At 41.0% G+C, this 25,265-nt stretch overlaps 1 protein-coding gene across 14 annotated transcripts in view; it reads left to right on the top strand.

Annotated features, from left to right (window-relative positions):
* The window catches only part of Cadps2 (calcium dependent secretion activator 2), a 535,166-nt gene that overhangs the window by 280,539 nt on the left and 229,362 nt on the right, over positions 1-25,265 (top strand). For all 14 annotated transcript variants that reach the window (XR_015685524.1, XR_015685523.1, XR_015685522.1 and 11 more), the window contains 1 exon segment: positions 16,166-16,305. Coding sequence is in view for 9 of the 14 variants with exons in the window: in XM_087657185.1 (XP_087513311.1) it covers positions 16,166-16,305 (140 nt within the window). In the remaining 5 variants the exon portion in view is untranslated.

The following is a 25,265-nucleotide window of genomic DNA, read 5'->3' as shown; positions in this document are numbered from 1 at the left end:
AACAATTATAAATGTGTGTGGTAGCCAGTAAATGGCCAGTGAGTTAGGATACCACAAAGTATATAGCTTACTACACGGTGTATTTTTCCTGAAATTTTTGAAAAGTAAGGCTTACCTTACACCGATGGATTAAAAAAAAATTACAATAGTATCTGTTGTTGTAAAACTATAAAAAATAAAATGCAGTCTTTTATCCCCCACTAGTTCCAGCACCACAGTGCCCCAAGATATCTGATAGAAAGCTTAATCTCAGTCAGTAAAGCGTCTCACCCACTCTGCTCCATCCCATATCACACTGCCGAAGGCCTCTCTCTGAGCCTGGCAGCAATCTCTCTACCCATCCAGTTCCCAAGGCAGGTTTCCATGCCAGAAACACATCCCAACTCTGTGTCGACTTAGTGTCTCCACCACCACACACTCTCTTAAACTTAATTCACCACAAGAAAGAACACACAACAACCTCTGATCCAATTGATAAGATTTAATTGCCCACCTAAACATACAGAGCCCTATACACATCCATCCCTTAAGAATATTCATAACAACCTGTAAAGGTACAGAGTGGAATCTTAACATCAGCCTCCATGTTCTCTCAGCGGCAGCTACCCTGCAGTCTCCTTCTGTCTTCCATTCCGTCTCCTCCTCTTCCTTCAAACTTTTCTCCCACCCATCCTTCCCTCTTGTCCAATGACAGGCCTCGTTCTATCCTGTACCTGCCTCACCTGTATGATGACGTCATCCCATCTACTTCTTGGCAATTCAGACTCCATTGAATGTTTTATATTAAATATCACATGAATATTATATTACAGATAAATATTAAATGCAAAGAATTTGCCAAGTGCCTTGCTTGAGTACAGGAAAAAATGGAAGATTCACAGAATTTTTTAGTTTTATGATTATCACAAAGCATTTCTCTGAATAGCTGAATATCCCAGGCTGGCCTTGAACTTTCGGTCCTAGCGCCTTGGTCTAGCAGGCACAAGCCATCACAAGCTGTTGGACTGTGTTCACAGCTTTGGTGTGTCTTGTGCATTACATACGATTTCCTTTGTCCCATGAGGACTAGGAAGCATTTGGATCAGTGTCTGTTTTCCTCTTCAGTGCAGCAGATTCAGAGGGTGTTTTTAAAAGTAAGCCTCACAATTGCCAAGAAGCTGGAATTTTATGCATCTCTTAGATACATGTTTTGCAGTTAGTCTTGGAATTAAGCCTTTATTTGATAAGTTTCCTTTTCTCCCTTATTTGCACCTGTCTGTATTATTTCTTGAAGAGTTTGTATGCAATATATGAAATGTCAGTAACTGTGCTTGGTTTATCAATAATAACTGCAATGTGGAAATAGTAAATGTTGATTTCAGATGCATTTTAAGTATTATTAAAAGAAAATAGCCTTGTAGCATTGATTATGCCATGGAAACAAACTGTCGTATTTCAAAAACTTTATACAATCTTAATTTCCCAATGATATTTAGCTTTTACTTGTCTTTTCCTTGAGGCGTTTCTTTTGTTTGCTTTCTTGAGCATCCAAGTAGTCTCTCCTGGGACTTATCAGAGACTCTGTAGGTTTTGTTTGAAGATTTGATGAACGACTATATTATGGAAGAGTAACTTTTACTTATCAGTCATTATTATAGTCGCTGAGACTTGCTACTGAATAAACTCACCCTTTCTAGTTCTTTCTGAACTCTGCTGTCTGGTTCAACTCAGCTGTTGTTGCTCAAAGTCCTCTCCAAGCCGATTCAATCTGGCTTCTCTCAGCTTCTCACTGAATTGCTCTGCTTGACCTCAGACTGACTGTAGCAATCTGTTCTAATCTTCTGGCTCCTTCTCATTCTCTGGCATCAACAGTCTCTACTGACCTGCATGAACTCTTCAGGGACTCAGCTCCACTGCACTGCACTGACATTCAACTCATCTGACTGCTCGCTCCTGTTCTCGCTCTCCCTCCCTCCTCTCTCTCTATCCCTCTCTTTCCCCAACCCCCACCCCACCCCCTTAAATAGCCTCTCCTTCCTATGCTGTTCTTGAGAGCTGGGCATTTCCTATCCCTGACTCATTCTGTCAAATCTTTCTCTGATTTGTCCCATCGTCTGCCTCCTCATTAGATGTCGCTTTCAAATATGTCACTTTCTTCTTCAAATTAACTTTACTTCCATTGATAGAGATTAAGGGTGTGTGGTGTGTCTGCATTCCAGCCAGATCGCACAGACTGAGGAGGTCTTTGGATGCGATCAGAGCGGCTATGTTGCTGGATCAGAGCAAGATAGCTGGACTAAAATTCCTCTACAGTATTATGGACTAGCCAAGCAGCTGACTCTGGGTTGACAACATTGTCATACAAAGCCTAATATCGTTCTGTTCAGTTTACTTTCCTGATTCCCTCTTTTGTGGGTGTTTTGTTCATAATTAGTTCCTCCTTTGCTATTTAAGAGCCTTAGTAATTTGTTAACCCAAAAGTAGCATGAATTGTTGAAAGCTCCATACGTTTACTGGATCATAAAGTTTAAAATACCCTCCAATTGCCCGGTTTCTATAGAGTCATTTCGAAGTTTTCTTCAGCTTACAGGGAACAGATATTAAATGTTGGTCGTGTAATTAATCATTGTGATTTTTTTAATAAATAACCACACAGTTAAATTGATTTAAAAATAATTTCAGGCCTTTTTAATTCAAACAAAAAAAATATACATTTGAGGATATTTTAAAGGGCCCAGCACTGTATAGGAATTCAGGAAGCAGTAGAGAACAGCTAGTGTAATCACAATCATAGGTATTTTCTTCACTTTGAAAGCAAAGTTTAATATCCAATTTTATTGAAAGAGCCAGTACTTGGTGATGACAGCCTTAGATATTGGATTTATATCAATTGCTCCAAAATGAAATGCAAATTCTGTTACATTTCATCTGTCTACCTCAGCTCGCAAGACACAGACCTTTCATTTTTGTTGTTTTGGAATGCACTATCATTTTTTTGAAACTGAAAAATAACACACACACACACACACACACACACACACACACACACACACACACACACAATCTCTGTGCTTCTTTAATCCAGTTTCTGGCTCTGTGCCCATAACAAGAAGCAAAAGCAGGACATGACAGAGCAGCGACAATGTATTCCTGATGTATCCTCTTCACTGTTTCTAGCTCAAGTTAATTATATCTAGTTTGTAAAAACACATGCTGTTGCCTTTGAAGGAACAATGGCACGATAAGTTACATAGTCGGTGTTTCCTCGATGAGTTTATTTGTCACATTCTCATAAGGTGACAAAGATCTCCACTAAGGAAATAAGAGAAAGCGAAAGAATGACAGTGCTAACAACACTGGTCAGGAACTAATGTGGACACAGGACATGATTCTAATCACTTGGGGTTATTTTATATCGTGAAGTATGTTTACATTAATGATTATTTTATATCTTTTTAATATGTTAGAGTACAGGACAGTCTTAGGATATTATGGTTTTAAATTTTTCACTGTTTCTGTGAACAAAGTCAGGATCATTTCTCAGAAGAAATAGTAGACGGCAGTGATATATTGTGTATATGGGTAAGGCTGAAGTTAATTTCTTTGTATAAATTAGGACCACAAAACAGAAACAAGCAACAACAAACCAGCAACCAACTTAGCCATAGTAGCCAGTGGCTTTCCTAGGTACCTGTGGGATGAGGGTGAGATAGAACATTTTGGTTGATTCCATTTTTATGGTTTTAATAGGACCACATTAGCTGTGGAAGATACCATTTAAGTAAATGAAACTCAAGTTTTAGGTTCAGCTTTATATCTAAGAAAATCAGTGATCGTTTATTTCACTTATTATATAATTGGTAGATATTAAATCTGGAGCTGCTTAAGAACCAAGACCAGGTGTTTTGTCAGATGCTGTCTGTTACAGTAATATGTAATCTCAATCTGGAGTTTCTACCCTGCCTTTGCTCATTCAGTTCCCAGATAAAAGACACACAACCTTTATATTTCTAATAAGTCTTTAAAGCTGGATAGATATCTACCCTCTAAGCTATTAGACTCGACATTCTCATCAATAACCCGACTTATAACTTGCCATGTTCTATGTGGGCAGCTCTTAATGCCAACCGGTCATTCCTTATGGCCATGTTTTCATGATTCGTCTACCCCAATGTGTCTTCTCAATCCTCCTTCTCCCAGTGTGGTCCCTGCCTCAGACCCCCAGCTCAGGAACCAACACTTCGCCTATCTTTCTTCTACCAAGCTATAGGCATCCTTACTCACCAATCAGAGATAACTTGGGGGGTGGAGGGGTTAAGGTTACATAGTGTCACTTGGGTCTATGTGAGAATCTCCTCATCCCTGGGGGCAACAAGGACAAGAGTTCAGCACTACAATACAGAGCAACAGATCAAACCTCAACTCTTTGTTTTGTGTGTGCAATTTGAAGTTAACAGGATGCATAGCTCATTTTTCAAGACACTTCCTTTTCCAGATAAAGATACCATGCATATTACAGTGCAAAGAAAGATAAAAATGCAAAGACATATTAGTGTCTACCCTGAGGGGCAGGGTTTGATGAAGGCATACCACTGAGGAGTGAGAGTTTCAAAGTCTCCCTCTCTCTCTCTCTCTCTACATATTGTTCAGCTGTGGGCCTCTGTGGTAGTTCCCATCTACTGCAAGAGAAAACTCTGATAATGGCTGAGCAGGGCTCTGATCTTATCTCTGTATAAAAACCAATTACAATAGATATGACATAATTGTCCATTATGGTTTTCAGTTCCCCAGCTATTTAGTGTTTTTTTATTTACAGTGGAATATTATTCAGTCTAAAAAGGGGCAAATCTTTATCATTTTCAGCAACGGGGATGACTCTAGAAAACATGATGGTAAGTGAAATGTGGCAAACCAGAGAGACAAATACAGCGTCCTGTCCTTTAGGTGTGTGAGCCTAAAGCCAGACTTGCGGACAGAATGGAATGGCAGCTTGATTTTTGCATTGAGTGGAGAGACAGAAGTCAAATAGCACAGTTTTTAAGCTGTGCAGGACCAGTAACTTCTGGTACCGTGTTATGTATCACAAAGGTTGCAGTTAATAGTCATGTATACCCGAAATGCTTCTAACACGATAAATCTTAATTTCTCTCACCAAGAGGACCCCAAATGCCTGTTAAATTAATATGAAACTAGCATATCTTACACAATGTGCATGTGATTTTTTTTTTTTACTTGACAACTCTACCTCCATGAAGTTTGGGTGAGAACATCCAGTTTGGCTGCATTGAGTGTTAGTAAAACCTGTGTAGCTGGATTTGCAGCTAGTTCGCTTTCCTATGTAAATTTAAGAGTCAGAAATAAAGTGCGTCCCTCCCTCCCCCTCCCTCCCTCTCCTTCTCTTCCCTCCTCCCCTTCCCCTCCTCCCTCCCCCTTCCTCCCCTCTCTCTCTGCCTGCTCTCAGTGCCTGTTTCCCTGGGCCTCACTTCCCTTTTCTCCTCTCTCTCAGCATGTTATCTGATACTGATTTACATCTGTCCAGTTCACTTAACCATGAACCCCTCAATTTTCCTTCCTTTCTCCTACCTTTAAAATGGCAAACTGTTAAAGTTCTCGTTAGTCTTCTTTTAGCATATTTGAGCCATGACCTTTAGCCCCTGCATCGACTTCAACTGAAAATAAAAGTTCTCTGAGCCCTTTGAGAGTGGATGTTGAATACAAATACTGACAGGGATATATAATCTCTAAATGAATCAAACCCACAACAATTCACTCCATTATATGCCCCTGCACTCTTGAATATAAGGATGCTGCCAGCGGGATCCATGTTCAGACAATACCGTCCTCCATTTAGCCTCAAGTTACAGATACACAGCAATCACCTTGGCTGTAGGAAATCATATCAGACTTAATATTTGCTCTCACCAAATGGTGAGAACACAGCTAAACACATTCATGCAATGTTTATGAAATAATTAGAGGGATAATGTGTTAGACCGAGAAGGAGATGTGAAGTTGAAAGTGTGTTATATTGTCTTGAAATAACCTGCCTTAGCTCTCCATTTAACTCCAGTGTCAAGTTATTTACATAACAAGATAATGCCTAGCTTTTTAGGGTAAAGTGAAAATTAATTTAAATTTCATAAAGCACTCTGGGGCACTCTGAAAGGGTCTTATAAATGACAGGCATTATTATAACCAGGCTGGGGTTTTTTTTTTAAGCATAATAAAGCTGTTCATGTGGTGTTCGTGGTAGAAACCGGATCAGTAAGTAAATTCAAAGGTCATGGCCATTCATAATTTATGGCTGAGGGGAATAGATCAAGAATAATCAGAATGCTTTCCTGCCTAGATTGCTTTTAAAACAGATGTCTCTGTGATGGGATATATTATTTCTTCCAAAGAGAAGTACGAAATCAATACTTTTCAGGCAGTAAAAAATGATGTATGTATGAAAAAAGGGGCCAATATCCATAATTGAACCATGAAAAAAAACATAATAACTGACAAGCTTGATTATGTCTTTCAGAATGTTTAGAAAAGCTCTGAATAGAAGAAATAGTCCTTGATTATTTGAGGGTATGGGACGTGGATTTGGTTAGAAATATATGTGATGACCCTTGCTTTTTCAGCTTATTTTTTTTAATGCCTGCATTTGTTACAATAAAGGTTGAAATCTTTGCCTTAATTACAATTATGACTAAAAATTAGAAAAGGTGGTATATTTGAACACTTAGTACATGCCCAGTCCTTTAAGAACGTGATAGGCAGGTCTGGAGAATTGCCTCAGTAATTAAGAGCAGCAAGCAGACCTGGGTTCAGTTCTCAGCAGCTACATAGTGGCTTGCAACTTCCTGTAACTCCAGTTCCAAAGAAGCCCTTTATGGGCCTCCGCAGCCCCTACACATATGTGGTCCCGTAAACGCACCCAGGCACATGTGCATCTGTGTTTTATATTTAAATCTTTCCTCCAATAAAATACTACGACAGGGATAAACACATAGGTAAGCAGATGAAGCTAGTGATAGAGATCTACATACAGAGGTATCTTTAAATCAGGGAGGGTTTCTGTTCCCAGTCAAATTTCAGCTTTCGCTGTCTGTTAGCTCCTTGTTGTGCTGTAGCAAATTATGGGAAATGCCAAGGCTTTAAACAAGATACATTGTTTACCTTATAAGTTTGAAGGTTGTGATGGTACGTTTTTTGATCAACTTGATACAAGCCAGAGTTGTCTGAGAAATGGGGACCTCCACTGGGGCATTTCCTCTATCAGATTGGCCTGAGGAAAAGCTGTGGGTCATTTTTTGACCAATGACTAATGTTTCTGCGCTCTGCACACAGTGGGGATACGACCACTGAGCAACCAATGCTGGATTGAGAGCAGTGAGGGAGCCACGGAGAGAAGTCAGTAAACACCTTTATTCTGTGGTTCCCGCCTCTACTCTTGCTTGAGTTCCTGCCCTGAGGTAAATGATAGATTGGAATGATGAAGTATAAGCCACGTAAATCCTGCTTTTACCCCAGGCTGGCTTTTTCTGGCCATGGTGTTTATCACTGCAACAAAAAGACAAATTATAACAAAGGCAATAAATCCAAAATCCTCTTCTGTGGGCTGGAATCAGGGTATCGAGTTTGCATCCGTTAGTGGGGAGTGCCATGCCTCTCCTTCTCTGGCTTCTGGAGGCTGCAGTGTCCTCTGGTTTAGACCTTCTTCCATTTCCAAAGCCGATAATGGATGACCAAGCCTCTACCATGTCCCGTCTCCAAAACTGAGCCCTTTCCCTTCATATATAAAACCCTTTATGACACACTGAGGAGACGCTCGAGTTGGTACAGTTCTCGCTGTGCAAGCATGAGGACCTGAGTTTTATACCCAGAGGCTGATGGAGCCGTGAGCATGAAATCCCAGCACTGCGGTGTTAGGTGAGACCCTCCCTAGACCGTGCTGGCCAGCCAGTCTAGTCCAATCAGTGAGATTCAGATTTAGGGAGAGGTCCTGTTTGAAGAAAACTCTGAAGATGGAGAATGACTTTTGGAATTGAGCACGAACTGTTCTTTACGTGCACATAGACAAATGCACAGTCCACCTGTGGGTGCCCACACATGAATACATTATGCACACTGGTACACACACAGTTGCTTTGGCGAGCTCTTTAACCCGTCCTAGATACATGGGACACTTTTCTAATTAACAAACAACTCTTAATATTTGAAACCTTAATGCTCCTTTTGCAGTGTAACATAGCAGTTTAGAGGGCGGAGCCCAGGCACCTTAGCAAAGGTAATGTTCTTCATATTGCCTCCCAGAAAGGGAAATGTAACAGTTTCCCATGCTAGCTGTGAGGTCTTTTGTTTTATGTACATTGACGATGGTATTACTTTTAGATTTGCAATATTTTAGTGTTTATTTTTCTATGCGTGTGTGTTTGGACAACCATACTTAAAACAACAACTATAAAACCTAATTGCTGACTATTACAATAGAACGTGGAAGGGACCATGGTTAACTGTGGCTTTGACAAGTCAAATAGGGGTCTAACTCACTAGGTACGATGGCACACACCTTTGATCCCAGCACTCAGAACATCTGCAAAGGCAGGCAGATTTCAAGATTAGCCAGAGCTATAGAGAGAGATCTTGTTTCAAAAAAATAAAAAATAAAAATAAAAACAAATAGCAAAAATAGTAAAAGTTAAACATTTTATACACTTTTATAAATTAAAATATAATCACACCATTTCCCCTTCCCTTTTCTTCCTCTAACCCACAACATGCGTGTGTGCGCACACACACACACACACACACACACACACACACACACACACTGCACATACATATAATATGTGTGTGTGCCTAAATATATCAATACAAGGTGTTCAGTGTTTTTAGTGTTGCTTGCAGATGTAGGACTTCAGGGCTGACTATTGCTATTAGATAACAAGTACGGGGCTCATCTCTGGAGACTACTTCTTTTTTTTTTTTTTTTTTGGAGCTGGGGACCGAACCCAGGGCCTTGCGCTTGCTAGGCAAGCACTCTACCACTGAGCTAAATCCCCAACCCCATTGGAGACTACTTCTTCATGGAACAACTAATACCTTTCCTTTCCTGTCCTGTCCTGTTCTTTCCTGACCTGTCCTGCCCCCTCCCTTCCTTCTTAATCCGTAGTGAAGCCCTTTCTACCCTCTATCTATGAACAGGACTTAGATTTAGATATAAGTGAGATCATCTGATTTTTGCCTTTCTCCACTTGGTTGATTTCATGTAGTACAATACCTTCTCCTCCATCCATGCTGTTACCGATAACAGCACCACCTTCTTTTTAAAGTGTTCCACTGGGTACTCCAGTGCATATTTATTAGTTTTGATGTGCATATTTATTAGTTTTGAATTTTTAAAATAACAAAAGTAGTAATGTGGAGAGATGGATATGCCTATTAGCCTTACTGTGGTATGCAGTTTTATGTGTGGGGGGGTGGGAGGGAGAGAGAGAGAATGAATATATATATATATATATAATATATCACTATATACACATTAAATGTAATTTCAGTTAAAATGAAAAAATAAAATGACCTAATGGTACAGTCTTAATCATCCTGTATACTAAAGACCCGTTCTGCATCAACACATGGTCCTCCCGCACTGCGTGCCTGCGAATGCCTGTTCCCACGGGAGACTGTCCTTCAGTGCATGTATATTGGAAAAAACAGGGAATCGTTTTCCACTCCTTACTTGTCTCCAACTCTCCACGTCCTATTGTGGAAATAACAAAGCTCTTCATTTCTATTATTTGACAAGCTGATGGCAAGAGAGAGTATATAATTAGAACAATGCCACTCTCCCTTTTAATTTTCTTTCTAAGTTGCCAGTACTGGGCATTGGACTGGAGCCTTAAGACAGGTGAAAACTCTGCTCTGCCATTGAATTGCACCTCCAAGCCCAAACACTTCGCCTTTTAAAAGTTCTCCTTTAAAAAGTTTTCTTGTAAAATGGTAATGAACGAACTGGCACTGGAGGAGGGAACTGTGCGGCTCCCTGATACACCAAGTACACACTGGATGAGGGCTTAGGAGCTGGATCAGGCCCACATTGTGACCTTCAGGATTCTTTCTAGCCTTAAAAGGAAGAGAAGAGCCCGAAGCTCGCCCACAGGCAGTAACGTTGACAGAGACTTGGTGCTAATCTCACGGTATACAGAAGAACACTGCGTTGGGCAGAACGAGCAGGTGTGTTTGTTTCAGTGAAGTAGAACAGGAAGGAATGGCATTAAATCAAAGGAGAAATCATTTAAACGAAGCGGCCTCAGAGTCATTAAACAGTGGAAAATATTGCTGACATGGGATGCTGGTTTTTCTCCGTGAAACCATCAGTTCCTTCTACTCTGCACTGTGGGAACCCTAAATACTGGAGAAAAATGTGTGTTCATAATTAACATCTGCTAAGTGATATTTATGAATTGGGGGAAATTCAGGTAGTCCTTACGCAATATATTCTGGTCCTAAACTCATAGCAAGGCACTTGAAAGGTTCGCAGGCATCAGCCATTCTGAACCTTTAGTGAAGCGTAAAATGCCTATTGAACCTAAAATATTAGCTACGTAGACCCCGCTTACCTGGAGAGAAGACGCGTCAGGCATCTGCTCGACTCTCCTCGTTTCGAGCGTGTCTGCTGTAAGGAAAATACTAAGCAGATACTAAATGAGACTAATGTCGATAACAAATGTGGTCCCTTCTGGGTCTGCTTCAAAGATGCATTTTTAACACCAATCTGCGTCGCTGGAGATGAGAGTACTTGACTGCACACGAATCCTCTCTGGGCTACATTGAGCTTGAAAGGGGAATTTTTCTTGATTCAAGAGTAAAGGAATTGGATTCCGTCACTCCCTTTCCTAGAGACGTCTTTGGCTTGCATCTTACAAACAGGATATTGGACAGGCTAGATTCCTGAGCAAAACACGAGTCTTCCCTCGGGGTCTATCAGTAGATTCTAGCTTCCTCTTGCTTATTCAACCTTCTTCGCTGGCTGTGTTCCCAGCCACAACCTTTGTAACCGCATCTTTTTTAGCAGAAATAGTGGTTTCTGACTTGCCTGATCTTGCTCACGTAAGACTTAAATGAAGTCTTTCTCCAGATCTCAAAGATAATCTGTCCCCAAAGCCTTTGCAGCCTGGCATCACATGAGCTTTGCAGTGACTCTGGGCACTCTTCTTCTCTTCTCCTCGGCGAGGCAGCTTGCTTCTGGGACCCCACCGCACTTGGCCTCCTGATAGCCACTCGACACTAATTACTATTCACTAGTTCCTAACTCTGGTCCTATTTGCCCCATAGAATGTGGTGTGTCACCTTCTTGATTTCCTTTGTTCTTTTTATGTGTATGCTTTCCTTCATGAATGTGTGTACATGACATGTATTCTTGAGACCCACAAAGTCCAGAAGAGGGTGTGTAGTCCACCGGAACTGAAGTTACAGCTGTTTCTGAGTGCCGGGAACCAAACCCATATCCTCTGTAAGAATAGCAAATGCTCCCATTGAACCAACTCTCCATCCCCACAGTCTTGATTTTCACCTACGTGTTTGACATCTAGCTTCAATTGCTAAGTCCTGTCTTCCTAACGATTAAAAACTGGTGAGACCCGAGATAGAGCTCACTTGGTAGAGTGTTTGTGTAACATGTTCAGCGTCTCCAGAATGGCTCAAAGTGGGCAAGCCTGTGGTCCCAGCACTGCAGAGGCGGAGGGGGAAGGAAGCCATAGACGCTGAGGCTAGGTCCAGAGAACAAGAGAGCACAAACATCTGAAATGTAGGAACGACATGGACCCTATGGCCCTGGTAAGAATACCAACATGTCAAATCGCCTTTGCCCGGGCCCCAGTGCTGAGGTAAGACAAGGCCCTCCTGTGCCTCTCGTCTGTCAGCGTCTGCTTTGTCTGTCTTATAATCTCTCAGACTCCCAAATAAAACAAGTAACTACAAAGAAATGCTAGGAAATGACAAGAACCCTTTTTCTAACCCCTCTGCCTTCTAGCTTTTCTTCGTTCGTTGGTAGTTTTGAGAGATGAGCATGGCTTGGATCTGTTTTTAATCAAGCTATCTGAATAGAAGAGAAAGGTTTGGAAGGGCCATGTTAGTGGACTCTTAGGAGGAGCATCCTTAGGAGTCCTGTATATTACAACACATGTTTATGACATTTGTATCTTAAGTCTTCATTCATCTTGTATATTAAATTTGGCAGTTTCTTTAAGCTTCAAAAGAATCTTGTGTTCTTAATCACAATTTGAACAAAATTGCAAGTCTGGTTGCCATTTATTGTGAGAAGATAAGTTGCCTTAAGATAAAACACCATAACATTTGTGTCATGTTAACTGACAAGACATTTAAAGTGTTAGCAGCAAAAAATACCCTAGAAGCTAACACACAAAAAATACCATATATATATATATATATATATATATATATATATATATATATATATATAGAGAGAGAGAGAGAGAGAGAGAGAGAGAGAGAGAGGTTAAAAGGAATAAATAGCAAAGAACAAAAAATGCCTCTGAGTAAAATTAATTGTTTTGTACAGAACTAGAATTTAAGTATGTATTTAGAATATGAAAAATGTATATTTTTATATCTGTTAAATAATTTGGTCATTATGATAACCAACATGAGACATGCCCCCATGTGTATTAAACTATTGAATTTGACTTAACTAATGAACTATAGAACTTGACTGTAACTTATGTATATTGAACTAATGAACTATTGAATTTGACTTAACTTATAATGAAAAGCAATTCTCTAAGCATGTATTTACAGTGGAAGTTTTATGAAGCAAAACACTGTCCTAATATTTAAAATAAGACTACTAAATACTGTATATACCAAGCTAGGGAACACGTTTCAGTGTTCACACAGGAGCTGGCCTTTCTTCCAGATGTCATTCAGGGCTCAGTTTCTCTTATTGTATCCCTGTCACTTCCTGTGGCCATCACCGTTCCTCTGCACTTGGTGTTAAAGAAAGTATAATCACCTTACCTCAAAGAGAGATGTAGTACTCTTTGCTCATGTCATTAACTAGAACTTTAACACTGAGAGGCGAAGGAAGCCAGGAAGCATGGCCCTCTGCCGACCAGCTACTCCCAAGCAGTAGTTGTCTGCTAATGAATGCGTGAATCCCAGTGGAGTTACCAGACCAACCATGCTCAGCCTCTAGCTACCACACAACTCCATTATCACCATCACCACCTGCCCCATATGGGAAACATTCACTTTCACTCAGGGAAAATAGCAGAGTCCTATCTCTTCCTTTCTTCTAGTCCAACATCTGCAAGGGGTTTACTTACAGCTCTTGGAAGCCTAATAAGCCATGAAAAAGCCCATGCTGCTACCACACCCTCTCTTCCCACTTTACTCTTCCCTCTCTACCAGGAGAGTAAAAAAAGAGAGCCACAGTTTCCTCTTTGCAATATGAAAAATAAGAAGTGCCTGTCCAGGAATAGTAATCAAATTCAGCCCGCAGACTCTGTGAAGACTGCTTCTACTGGAAGTGGTCAAGTCTCCTTGTTTGACCAGTGCTGTGGACTGGAAAGAACCACTCTGCTCTATTTTCTGTGTGGCCCTCAGAGCTCTGCACCTTGAGCATCTCTTCCTTGCTAATATTCATGCCAAGGTCCCCCGAGGAACACCTCTCTTTTTATTCAATTCAGAAATACAAGGACTCTTTGCAGACCAGTGTTAAAACAGTTCAGAGACAATTTGCCAGGGTAATTCTCTTAGGAACATGTATTTCTGATGTATATGACTCCAGCTTTACACGGGTCAATGATCATTCTTTTAACTGACCATTTGTACAGATAAACAAAAGCCATGTCTGGGCTTTGCAATCAGAAAGCCAGGAACTCTATAGGATAGGCCTATGGAATGACAACAGAACTGTCTGTCACAATGAAGTCCTGTTATTTGTGGTCATTTATGTGGTTTTGGTTATTTGGATTGGTTGTGTATTGTTCCTTTAGGCGAGGCCTTGCTAGGTGGCCTGAAATTGACTGTGTGGTCCTGGCTGGCCTCTGACTTGGATATGGTCTTCCTGCCTCTGCCTCCTGAAAGCTGGTCCTGTAGGCACCGGCCAGCATTCCCAGCTGTGCTTACTTTTGTAGTCATTGCTCTTCTGTGGAGCTAGGGGTGAAATTACAGGCTTTGTCCATGATTGACAGGTTCTCTGTTGTTGAGCTCTGTTCCCAGCCTTATGGTCAGTTTATTCAGGACAAAGGAGTTGAGGCCATTCATTGAGGAAAGGATATCTTGCTTCACAGAATCTGGAGGGGATGTGGCCCAAGCAGCATTTTAATTTTTGTTGTTGGTGGTGGTTTTTTAGGTTTTTTGTTTGTTTTTGTTTTTGTTTTACCAAAAAATTCAAACATGTGATGACAAATAGGTCGGTATCTGACAGCTTGATCTAGGGACAGAATAGCAGGAGGGGGAAAGCTGTGTTAACAGTGTTGGCCATTCTGGGATCAAAGATCCTGAGCTTCCAGATGCTTCTGAGTCACCCACAGGCCTCCATCTCGCTGTGCTCCTCACAAATGAAGCGAAAGTTACTCATTGGAGAACAATAAAGCTGAACAGTAAATCCTTCTGCTGACTCCAGTCAGAAGGACCCATCCCAAAACAATGTGATCAAAAATTGGGACATTTTCTATACACACAGAAGGAAGAATTAAACAGTTCGCAGGTGACGCATGCCAAGTTAATGTTTTGGAAGGGAGAGTGGGAATGTAGAAAAACATTCCAGACTTGCTTGGAATATTGAGATGACGCCCTGCCTGAACCTCTGATCCGTAGAGCTCCGTTTATTTGATTACGGTATTTCTTTGTCTACTGTCTTGAACCAAAATCTACCCACATTGTTTTTTTTTTTTATTTCTAACTCAAAATAAACTGTTTAGTATCTCCCTGGCTCTTCTAGTAGTTGAAATGGATGAATTTTAGAGTGTGGCCTCGTCTTGGTTGTCATTTGTACGCTGAAGTCTGTAGTTATTCTAAATTTCACAAGGCCTTTAGGATAGCCTCAAGCAAAGACTCAGCACAGTATGTGCCATTAGAAACTGGCAAGCTGAGAATCATTTGAGACATTTTATGGCTGTGCTATGTTTCCCAGAGAAAAAGAAGAGTCTTGCTTATAGATTTTTCCTGAGTACATCCACTTACATGTAGGATTAAAAGACATATAACTTTGGAGGGCGAAAGTTACCCTTTGTTCTTGCTTTGAAAATATTTTCACTGACCTGACTGACCATGTTTATGATTCTTTTTCAGTTTATATCTAAACTTCAGGTTCATACGTTTTTCCTGATGCTTTAGGATATAGACGAGTCTTAGGTCATGGTGTGCTGTGTCTCATGCCTGTTCTGTCTTTCGGACTATAGCCCTTGTATTGCAGCATGCTGGGTAAATCTTGGCTGTAGCTGTGTTCAGAAGGAGTCTAGATTGTGTGAAGGGGAAAGGGGCAAATTCCCTGATAAGACATACAACATCAGAGGAGCAGACTTCTTAGGAAAGAGAGGTGTTATCACGTGTCATTTTAGCACTTTGATTATTCATATTCCTTTGTTTCAGTTATAATGTCATCTTGATAACTCTGACAATAGGCAGTCAGGAAGATGGTCTTTGTGTGGTACTAATCTAGAAGTGACAACATGCTATGAGCATTCTTCTCCACCTGTAATTGATTTGATTTCCTCTAATACAACGAAGATATTAGAATGCAAGACATATTTGTACAGCTCCGATAATTGGTTTTGCTTTTTGTGTGTGTGTGTTTGCTTCTGTAATTTCAAAGAACTTTTCTTTCTGAACTTCTCTGCCCTGAGTTGTTTGGAGTAACGTTGAAATTATAGGTGTCCATTAAGTAGTTTTTAACTGTCAGCTCAAACGCCACATGTTGTGCTATTAATTTATTATGAAGTGACACAGAAAGAACACTCATTATGTGATAATACGAAACACATACTTGTCAAAAAAACAAATAAATCTGTTTGGAAAACCCACCCGCTATGGCGTGGGGAGCCCGTCAGACCATCACACACACTCGGGCATTAATACATTCCTTTCATAGGAAAATGCACACAGAAGGTTTTAGTTCCAATTCCCGGGGTCTCTGTGGATACTCAGAGGTTTTCTTTTCTGTTGCTGATAGGTGGTGTTATACCCAACTTCTAACAGCTCCAAGTCAGCGGAATTACACCGAATGGTAGTACCCAAGAACAGCCAGGACTCAGACTTAAAGATCAAATTGGCAGTGCGCATGGATAAACCACCACACATGAAACACAGTGGGTAAGTGTTTAAAATGTTCTTCCCTCTCATCGATCACTTCTGTCTCTTTATGGGGGAAACTAAGGTATCAGACATTCACATGATGTTTTCTCAAAAAAACAAAAAATCCTGACCTAAGTAAGTTGTTTATATTGCAAATCTATTAGCATGGCTATGAATGGGTATCCAGTTAATGTAACTGGGCCAGCAATGAATGTCGTTGGTTATTGATTGGGTTGATAGCACGTTATTATGGGGAATGCACCAAAAGGAACCACTCAAACACAGTTTATAGATATTTGGAAGTCTTGATTACAGCTGGGAGTCTGGGACTCCTCTCAGGTTCTTAGGATCTTAGTGTCACCCTATGCATGATTTTAAAGACGGGAGTGGGGATGGAGGGGAGGACACCACATCCTGTTATCTCATTCAGAAGCTGCAGGCAGAGGTTTACACAAACAGGCAGTTTAACAGACACTAAGGAGAACTGTAATTTCCACAGGATACTCCATCAAGGAGATCACATTCTAGTTAAACCCGAAATGGCTTTCTCGGCTAGAATACAAGATGGAGGGACCTCTGCCCTGTCACACCATACTCGAATTGTGAAGAGTATTTCTTAATGTTCTACACATCTAGACTCATACCTGGTGTTCAGGTCTTTACAAATAGTTAGCCTTTCATAGAACATTATAAAAGCTAAAGGGTACATCAGATATAACCCAGAAGGATGGGCACATTTTGCTCGTAGACACGTGAGGTTTATCTAGCATAAGAGTGAGTGGAAACTAAATCAGTAATGGAGTAAAAGAGAACTTGGAAAACTAAGAGGTGAATGGCTTCTCGCCTGGGCACTGCCATGGCCTAACACAGCAGTTGCTGCTCCTACGGTTCTTTCTCCCCAGTCTTACTAAGGAGCCAGTTCAGAACCCAAGTCTGAACTCTTTTTTTGCTGTTGTCTTGTTTTGTTTTCAAGACAGCCTCCCTCTGTAGATATGGCTGTCCTAGAACTCACTCTGTAGACCAGGCTGGCCTCAAACTCACACAGATCCACCAGCCTTTGTCCCCTGAGTGCTGGGATTAAAGTCATGGGCCACTACAGCCATCTCTGAACTCTTAAATAAAATAAATTTCCAAAAATTTATGTCTTTCTCGGGTTGACACTTTAAGACTTCCGAAGCCAAATTGTAGTATTCAAGTGCTAGCAGTTGGCAAAGAGTCTGGTTGTCTTTATTACAGTGAGGAGAAAGGCTTGCTGAAGTGATTCACTTAGGTTTAGCAACAAACTTAGCAGTGTAAAAGATGCATTCCACTGAGAGGGTCTGAGCTCCTGAACCTGATGCCCAGCAAAAAGGCAGAGCTGGTTCAAAAGATGGGGAGGACTCGTTGGTTCATTTGAGCAAAACAGAGTTGTCTATTGGGCAGGAATTTATCTACCTGTGTCTCTTAGAAAGGGACTAGAATTCAGGATGGTACAATGTGCTGTCTTTAATGTGTTAATGTAAAAAAAAAATGTCTAGCTGTGGTTCAACCCAGCAGAGATGAGGATCCTGGAATTCACTACTGAGAGGCCTTTAATTTGTCCACCTGCCTGTTCCCTATACTTCAGGACTCCTTCTCATCCACCCAGGAGACAAAGTCACAAGCCTATATGAAAAGCAAGGAAGGGACTTTGGCTTGTGTATAAATGATTGTAGTAAATTATAGCAAATAAATACCAATTCAATAAACTAGGAATGGGAACCTGTTGGAAATCATGGCGAGTTTCAGCTGGGGCAGGTTAGTTAAAGTGACACACTACAGCTGACATTTGAAGTTAAGGGGAAACTCAGCAGGTGGCCAGTGGGGAAGAAGGGCATTTCTGTCATATGACAAGCACTTACAAAGGCAAGAGTTCTGAGAAGGCTTTTAGCTAGTGGCGACAAGTTCACTGCAGTTTGCCTGAAGAGCTCTGAGACTAGAGACCTCTATTTATCTAAAGTGCTTAGAGACTGGCAGGGTTTCAAATTAGACATAAAAGCATGCAGCATGTTCCAAGAACTAGAATACTTCTTTCTTTCTCTCTCTCTCTCTCTCTCTCTCTCTCTCTCTCTCTCTCTCTCTCTTTCTTTCTTTTTGCTGTATATCTCTTTCTCTTCACGGATGCTGTAATAAGAAATAAGTGTGGCCAGAAGCTGATTGAATAGTCCCAGAACCCCCTGATTGTGCCAGGAACAAAGACTGAACACGAAGTAAGACATGAGCAAGTTCCACAGCACTGACCTCATGTGGAAGAAACCACCACTGTGCCCTAGAACCTCTGAGTGTAGGAAGAGTCAAAGCTGGTGGATCAGTCTAACTGCACTCCAAGGGAGGTGTGGAATAGGGGTGTCTTTCCTTTACACCAAATAAGAATTTGTTTTTTAATTACATTTATTTGACTATTTGAGATTTCCATCTTGGTTCTGCAATTGATGTCTGCCAAAAACAGCTAGTGATGGGAGAAAGTAAAGAGGACAATATCATAGTTCATAAATTTAACTCTGTTTTTTCTTTTTTAATTGGATATTTTTTATTTACATTTCAAATGTTATCCCCTTTCCTGGTTTCCCATCCCTAAACCCCCTATCCCACTCCCCCTTCCTTTATGAGGGTATGAGGGTTTAACTTTTTTTTTTAAGGACAATATTTAATTGGGTCTGTCTTACAGGTTCAGAGGTTCAGTTCAAAGTCAGGAATGGCAACGATCAGGCAGGCATAGTACAGGAGGAGCTGAGAGTTCTACATTTTCATCTGAAGGCTGCTAGGAGAATACTAAATTCTAGGCAGCTAGGATGAGGGTCTTAAAGCCCACTCCCACAATGACACACCTATTCCAACAAAGCCACACCTTCTAATCATGTCCCTCCCTAGGCTGAGCATATACAAACCGTCACAAACCCCAAAGTTAATGCAAGTGACACAGCTTCTCCATCAAAGTTCTTCCCCCTAAAGGGTCTAAAACTGTCCTTAACAATATCACCAACTGGGGACCAAGCACTCGATCACAGAGACCATAGGGAACATTTCTCTTTCAAACTACAAACAGATAATTGTTTCATAACAGAAGCCTTGTGATATGCTCTTGTATTGGATTCAATATTTTGTTTAGATATTTTTATTGGATATTTTATGTGTTTACATTTCAAATGTTACCCCCTTTCCCAGTTTCCCCTCCAGAACCCCCTTCTGCCATCCTCTTCTCCCTGCTTCTATGAGGGTGCTCCCCCTCCCACCCACCCACTCCCACCTACTGCCCTGGCATTCCCCTGTATTGGGGAAATCAAGCCTTCAGAGGACCAAGGGATTCTCCTCCTATTATTGCCAGATAATGCTATCCTCTGCTGCATATGTGGCTGGAGCCACAAGTCCCTCTATGTGTACTGTTTGGTTGGTGTTGTAGTCCCTGGGAGCTCTGGGGCTCTGGTTGGTTAATATTGTTGTTCTTCCTGTGGGGTTGCTAACCCCATCCACTCCTTCAGTCCTTTCTCTAACTCCTCCACTGGGGTCCCTGTGCTCAGTCCAATGGTTGGCTGTCAGCCTCCGACTCTGTATTTATCAGGCTCTGGCAGAGCCTCTCAGGAGACAGCTATAACAGGCTCCTGTCAGCAAGCACTTCTTGGCATCTGCAATAGGGACTGAGTTTGGTCTTTGAACATGGGAGGGACCCCAAGGTGGTGCAGTCTCTGGATGGCCTTTCCTTCAGTTGCTGCTTCACATTTTGTCCTATTTCCTTTAGACAGGAGCCCTTCCGGGTTAAGAATTTGCAGATTAGAGGGTGGTCCTATTCCCCAACCAGGGCCTTGCCTAACCTCTGGATACGGTCTCTGCAGGTTCTCCCTCCCCTTTGTTGGGCATTTCAGCTAATCTCATCCCTGTTGGGTCCTGGGAGTCTTTTCCTTTCCTGGCATCTGGGACTTGCCCAGTTCCCAATCCCCCATTGCTACTCTGTTCAAATTCCTAACCCTCTGTATATCATCCCTGTCTCCTCTCATACCTGATCCTGCCCCCCTTCCCCTCCCCCTTCTCTCTTCCTCCCAAGTTCCTACCGCCCTCTAAGTCCCATGAGTATTTTATTCCCCCTTCTAAGAAGGACTGAAGCAGCTGCACTTTGGTCTTCCTTCTTCTTGAACTTCGGGTGGCCTGTGGATTGTATCTTGGGTAATTCGAGCATTTGGACTAGTATCCACTTATCAGTGAGTGCACACCATGTGTGATTTTCTATGATTGAGTTACCTCACTTAGGATGATATTTTCTTTTTTTTTTTTTTGTCACAGTATATTTTATTGCCCAAATTTCAATCCATATGATTAGTTGGGAGGAAATACAAGTTTATGTTTCCATTTGAGGAAAAAATACAATTATATATTTTATATTAAAGATTGCAGCTGGACCAACTTCACGGTCATCTGCCTGAGTGCAGTAGAGTTTAAGTGTAAGCAAAGCTATTTACTTTCCAGTGAACAAGCAAAAACTAGAGGAATGGGCTAGGATCCTAAGACAACTTTCCGAGTCATGCTTCGGTGGCAAACCTTCTTTTTTTTTTTTTTTTTTTTTATTAACTTGAGTATTTCTTATATACATTTCGAGTGTTATTCCCTTTCCCGGTTTCCGGGCAAACATCCCCCACCCCCCTCCCCTTCCTTATGGGTGTTCCCCTCCCAACCCTCCCACCATTGCCGCCCTCCCCCCATAGACTAGTTCACTGGGGGTTCAGTCTTAGCAGGACCCAGGGCTTCCCCTTCCACTGGTGCTCTTACTAGGATATTCATTGCTACCTATGGGGTCAGAGTCCAGGGTCAGTCCATGTATAGTCTTTAGGTAGTGGCTTAGTTCCTGGAAGCTCTGGTTGCTTGGCATTGTTGTACTTTTGGGGTCTCGAGCCCCTTCAAGCTCTTCCAGTTCTTTCTCTGATTCCTTCAATAGGGGACCTATTCTCAGTTCAGTGGTTTGCTGCTGGCATTCGCCACTGTATTTGCTGTATTCTGGCTGTGTCTCTCAGGAGCGATCTACATCCGGCTCCTGTCGGTCTGCACTTCTTTGCTTCATCCATCTAGTCCAATTGGGTGGCTGTATATGTATGGGCCACATGTGGGGCAGGCTCTGAATGGGTGCTCCTTCAGCCTCTGTTCTAAACTTTGCCTCCTTATCCCCTCCCAAGGGTATTCTTGTTCCCCTTTTAAAGAAGGAGTGAAGCATTCGCATTTTGGTCATCCGTCTTGAGTTTCGTTTGTTCTAGGGATCTAGGGTAATTCAAGCATTTGGGCTAATAGCCACTTATCAATGAGTGCATACCATGTATGTCTTTCTGTGATTGGGTTAGTTCACTCAGGATGATATTTTCCAGTTCCAACCATTTGCCTACGAATTTCATAAACTCGTTGTTTTTGATAGCTGAGTAGTATTCCATTGTGTAGATGTACCACATTTTCTGTATCCATTCCTCTGTTGAAGGGCATCTGGGTTCTTTCCATTTTCTGGCTATTATAAATAAGGCTGCGATGAACATAGTGGAGCACGTGTCTCTTTTATATGTTGAGGCATCTTTTGGGTATATGCCCAAGAGAGGTATAGCTGGATCCTCAGGCAGTTCAATGTCCAATTTTCTGAGGAACCTCCAGACTGATTTCCAGAATGGTTTTACCAGTCTGCAATCCCACCAACAATGGAGGAGTGTTCCTCTTTCTCCACATCCTCGCCAGCATCTGCTGTCACCTGAGTTTTTGATCTTAGCCATTCTCACTGGTGTGAGGTGAAATCTCAGGGTTGTTTTGATTTGCATTTCCCTTATGACTAAAGATGTTGAACATTTCTTTAGGTGTTTCTCAGCCATTCGGCATTCCTCAGCTGTGAATTCTTTGTTTAGCTCTGAACCCCATTTTTTAATAGGGTTATTTGTTTCCCTGCGGTCTAACTTCTTGAGTTCTTTGTATATTTTGGAAATAAGGCCTCTATCTGTTGTAGGATTGGTAAAGATCTTTTCCCAATCTGTTGGTTGCCGTTTTGTCCTAACCACCGTGTCCTTTGCCTTACAGAAGCTTTGCAGTTTTATGAGATCCCATTTGTCGATTCTTGATCTTAGAGCATAAGCCATTGGTGTTTTGTTCAGGAAATTTTTTCCAGTGCCCATGTGTTCCAGATGCTTCCCTAGTTTTTCTTCTATTAGTTTGAGTGTGTCTGGTTTGATGTGGAGGTCCTTGATCCACTTGGACTTAAGCTTTGTACAGGGTGATAAGCATGGATCGATCTGCATTCTTCTACATGTTGCCCTCCAGTTGAACCAGCACCATTTGCTGAAAATGCTATCTTTTTTCCATTGGATGGTTTTGGCTCCTTTGTCAAAAATCAAGTGACCATAGGTGTGTGGGTTCATTTCTGGGTCTTCAATTCTATTCCATTGGTCTATCTGTCTGTCTCTGTACCAATACCATGCAGTTTTTATCACTATTGCTCTGTAATACTGCTTGAGTTCAGGGATAGTGATTCCCCCTGAAGTCCTTTCATTGTTGAGGATAGCTTTAGCTATCCTGGGTTTTTTGTTATTCCAGATGAATTTGCAAATTGTTCTGTCTAACTCTTTGAAGAATTGGATTGGTATTTTGATGGGGATTGCATTGAATCTGTAGATTGCTTTTGGTAAAATGGCCATTTTTACTATATTAATCCTGCCAATCCATGAGCATGGGAGATCTTTCCATCTTCTGAGGTCTTCTTCAATTTCTTTCTTCAGTGTCTTGAAGTTCTTATTGTACAGATCTTTTACTTGCTTGGTTAAAGTCACACCGAGGTACTTTATATTATTTGGGTCTATTATGAAGGGTGTCGTTTCCCTAATTTCTTTCTCGGCTTGTTTCTCTTTTGTATAGAGGAAGGCAACTTATTTATTTGAGTTAATTTTATACCCAGCCACTTTGCTGAAGTTGTTTATCAGCTTTAGTAGTTCTCTGGTGGAACTTTTGGGATCACTTAAATATACTATCATATCATCTGCAAATAGTGATATTTTGACCTCTTCTTTTCCGATCTGTATCCCTTTGATCTCCTTTTGTTGTCTGATTGCTCTGGCTAGAACTTCAAGAACTATATTGAATAAGTAGGGAGAGAGTGGGCAGCCTTGTCTAGTCCCTGATTTTAGTGGGATTGCTTAAAGTTTCTCTCCATTTAGTTTAATGTTAGCAACTGGTTTGCTGTATATGGCTTTTACTATGTTTAGGTATGGGCCTTGAATTCCTATTCTTTCCAGGACTTTTATCATGAAGGGGTGTTGAATTTTGTCAAATGCTTTCTCAGCATCTAATGAAATGATCATGTGGTTCTGTTCTTTCAGTTTGTTTATATAATGGATCACGTTGATGGTTTTCCGTATATTAAACCATCCCTGCATGCCTGGGATGAAGCCTACTTGATCATGGTGGATGATTGTTTTGATGTGCTCTTGAATTCGGTTTGCCAGAATTTTATTGAGTATTTTTGCGTCGATATTCATAAGGGAAATTGGTCTGAAGTTCTCTTTCTTTGTTGTGTCTTTGTGTGGTTTAGGTATAAGAGTAATTGTAGATTCGTAGAAGGAATTCGGTAGGGCTTCATCTGTTTCAATTTTGTGGAATAGTTTGGATAATATTGGTATGAGGTCTTCTATGAAGGTTTGATAGAATTCTGCACTAAACCCATCTGGACCTGGGCTCTTTTTGGTTGGGAGACCTTTAATGACTGCTTCTATTTTTTTAGGAGTTATGGGGTTGTTTAACTGGTTTATCTGTTCCTGATTTAACTTTGATACCTGGTATCTGTCTAGGAAATTGTCCATTTCCTGAAGATTTTCAAATTTTGTTGAATATAGGTTTTTATAGTAAGATCTGATGATTTTTTGAATTTCCTCTGAATCTGTAGTTATGTCTCCCTTTTCATTTCTGATTTTGTTAATTTGGACGCACTCTCTGTGTCCTCTCGTTAGTCTGGCTAAGGGTTTATCTATCTTGTTGATTTTCTCAAAGAACCAACTTTTGGTCCTGTTGATTCTTTCTATGGTCCTTTTTGTTTCTACTTGGTTGATTTCAGCTCTGAGTTTGATTATTTCCTGCCTTCTACTCCTCCTGGGTGTATTTGCTTCTTTTTGTTCTAGAGCTTTTAGGTGTGCAGTCAAGCTGCTGACATATGCTCTTTCCTGTTTCTTTCTGCAGGCACTCAGCACTATGAGTTTTCCTCTTAGCACAGCTTTCATTGTGTCCCATAAGTTTGGGTATGTTGGACCTTCATTTTCATTAAATTCTAAAAAGTTTTTAATTTCTTTCTTTATTTCTTCCTTGACCAGGTTATCATTGAGTAGAGCATTGTTCAATTTCCACGTATATGTGGGCATTCTTCCCTTATTGTTATTGAAGACCAGTTTTAGGCCGTGGTGGTCCGATAGCACGCATGGGATTATTTCTATCTTTCTGTACCTGTTGAGGCCCGTTTTTTGACCAATTATATGGTCAATTTTGGAGAAAGTACCATGAGGAGCTGAGAAGAAGGTATATCCTTTTGCTTTAGGATAGAATGTTCTATAAATATCCGTTAAGTCCATTTGGCTCATGACTTCTCTTAGTCTGTCGACATCACTGTTTAATTTCTGTTTCCATGATCTGTCCATTGATGAGAGTGGGGTGTTGAAATCTCCCACTATTATTGTGTGAGGTGCAATGTGTGTTTTGAGCTTTAGTAAGGTTTCTTTTACGTATGTAGGTGCCCTTGTATTTGGGGCATAGATATTTAGGATTGAGAGTTCATCTTGGTGGATTTTTCCTTTGATGAATATGAAGTGTCCTTCCTTATCTTTTTTGATGACTTTTAGTTGGAAATTGATTTTATTTGAAATTAGAATGGCTACTCCAGCTTGCTTCTTCTGACCATTTGCTTGGAAAGTTGTTTTCCAGCCTTTCACTCTGAGGTAGTGTCTGTCTTTGTCTCTGAGGTGTGTTTC

Source organism: Rattus norvegicus, chromosome 4 (genome assembly GCF_021556685.1).
Source record: "Rattus norvegicus strain SHRSP/BbbUtx chromosome 4, alternate assembly SHRSP_T2T, whole genome shotgun sequence".
NCBI lineage: Eukaryota > Metazoa > Chordata > Mammalia > Rodentia > Muridae > Rattus > Rattus norvegicus.
The sequence above is the reverse complement of the archived record's forward strand: the minus strand, read 5'-3'. Positions and strand labels throughout refer to the sequence as shown.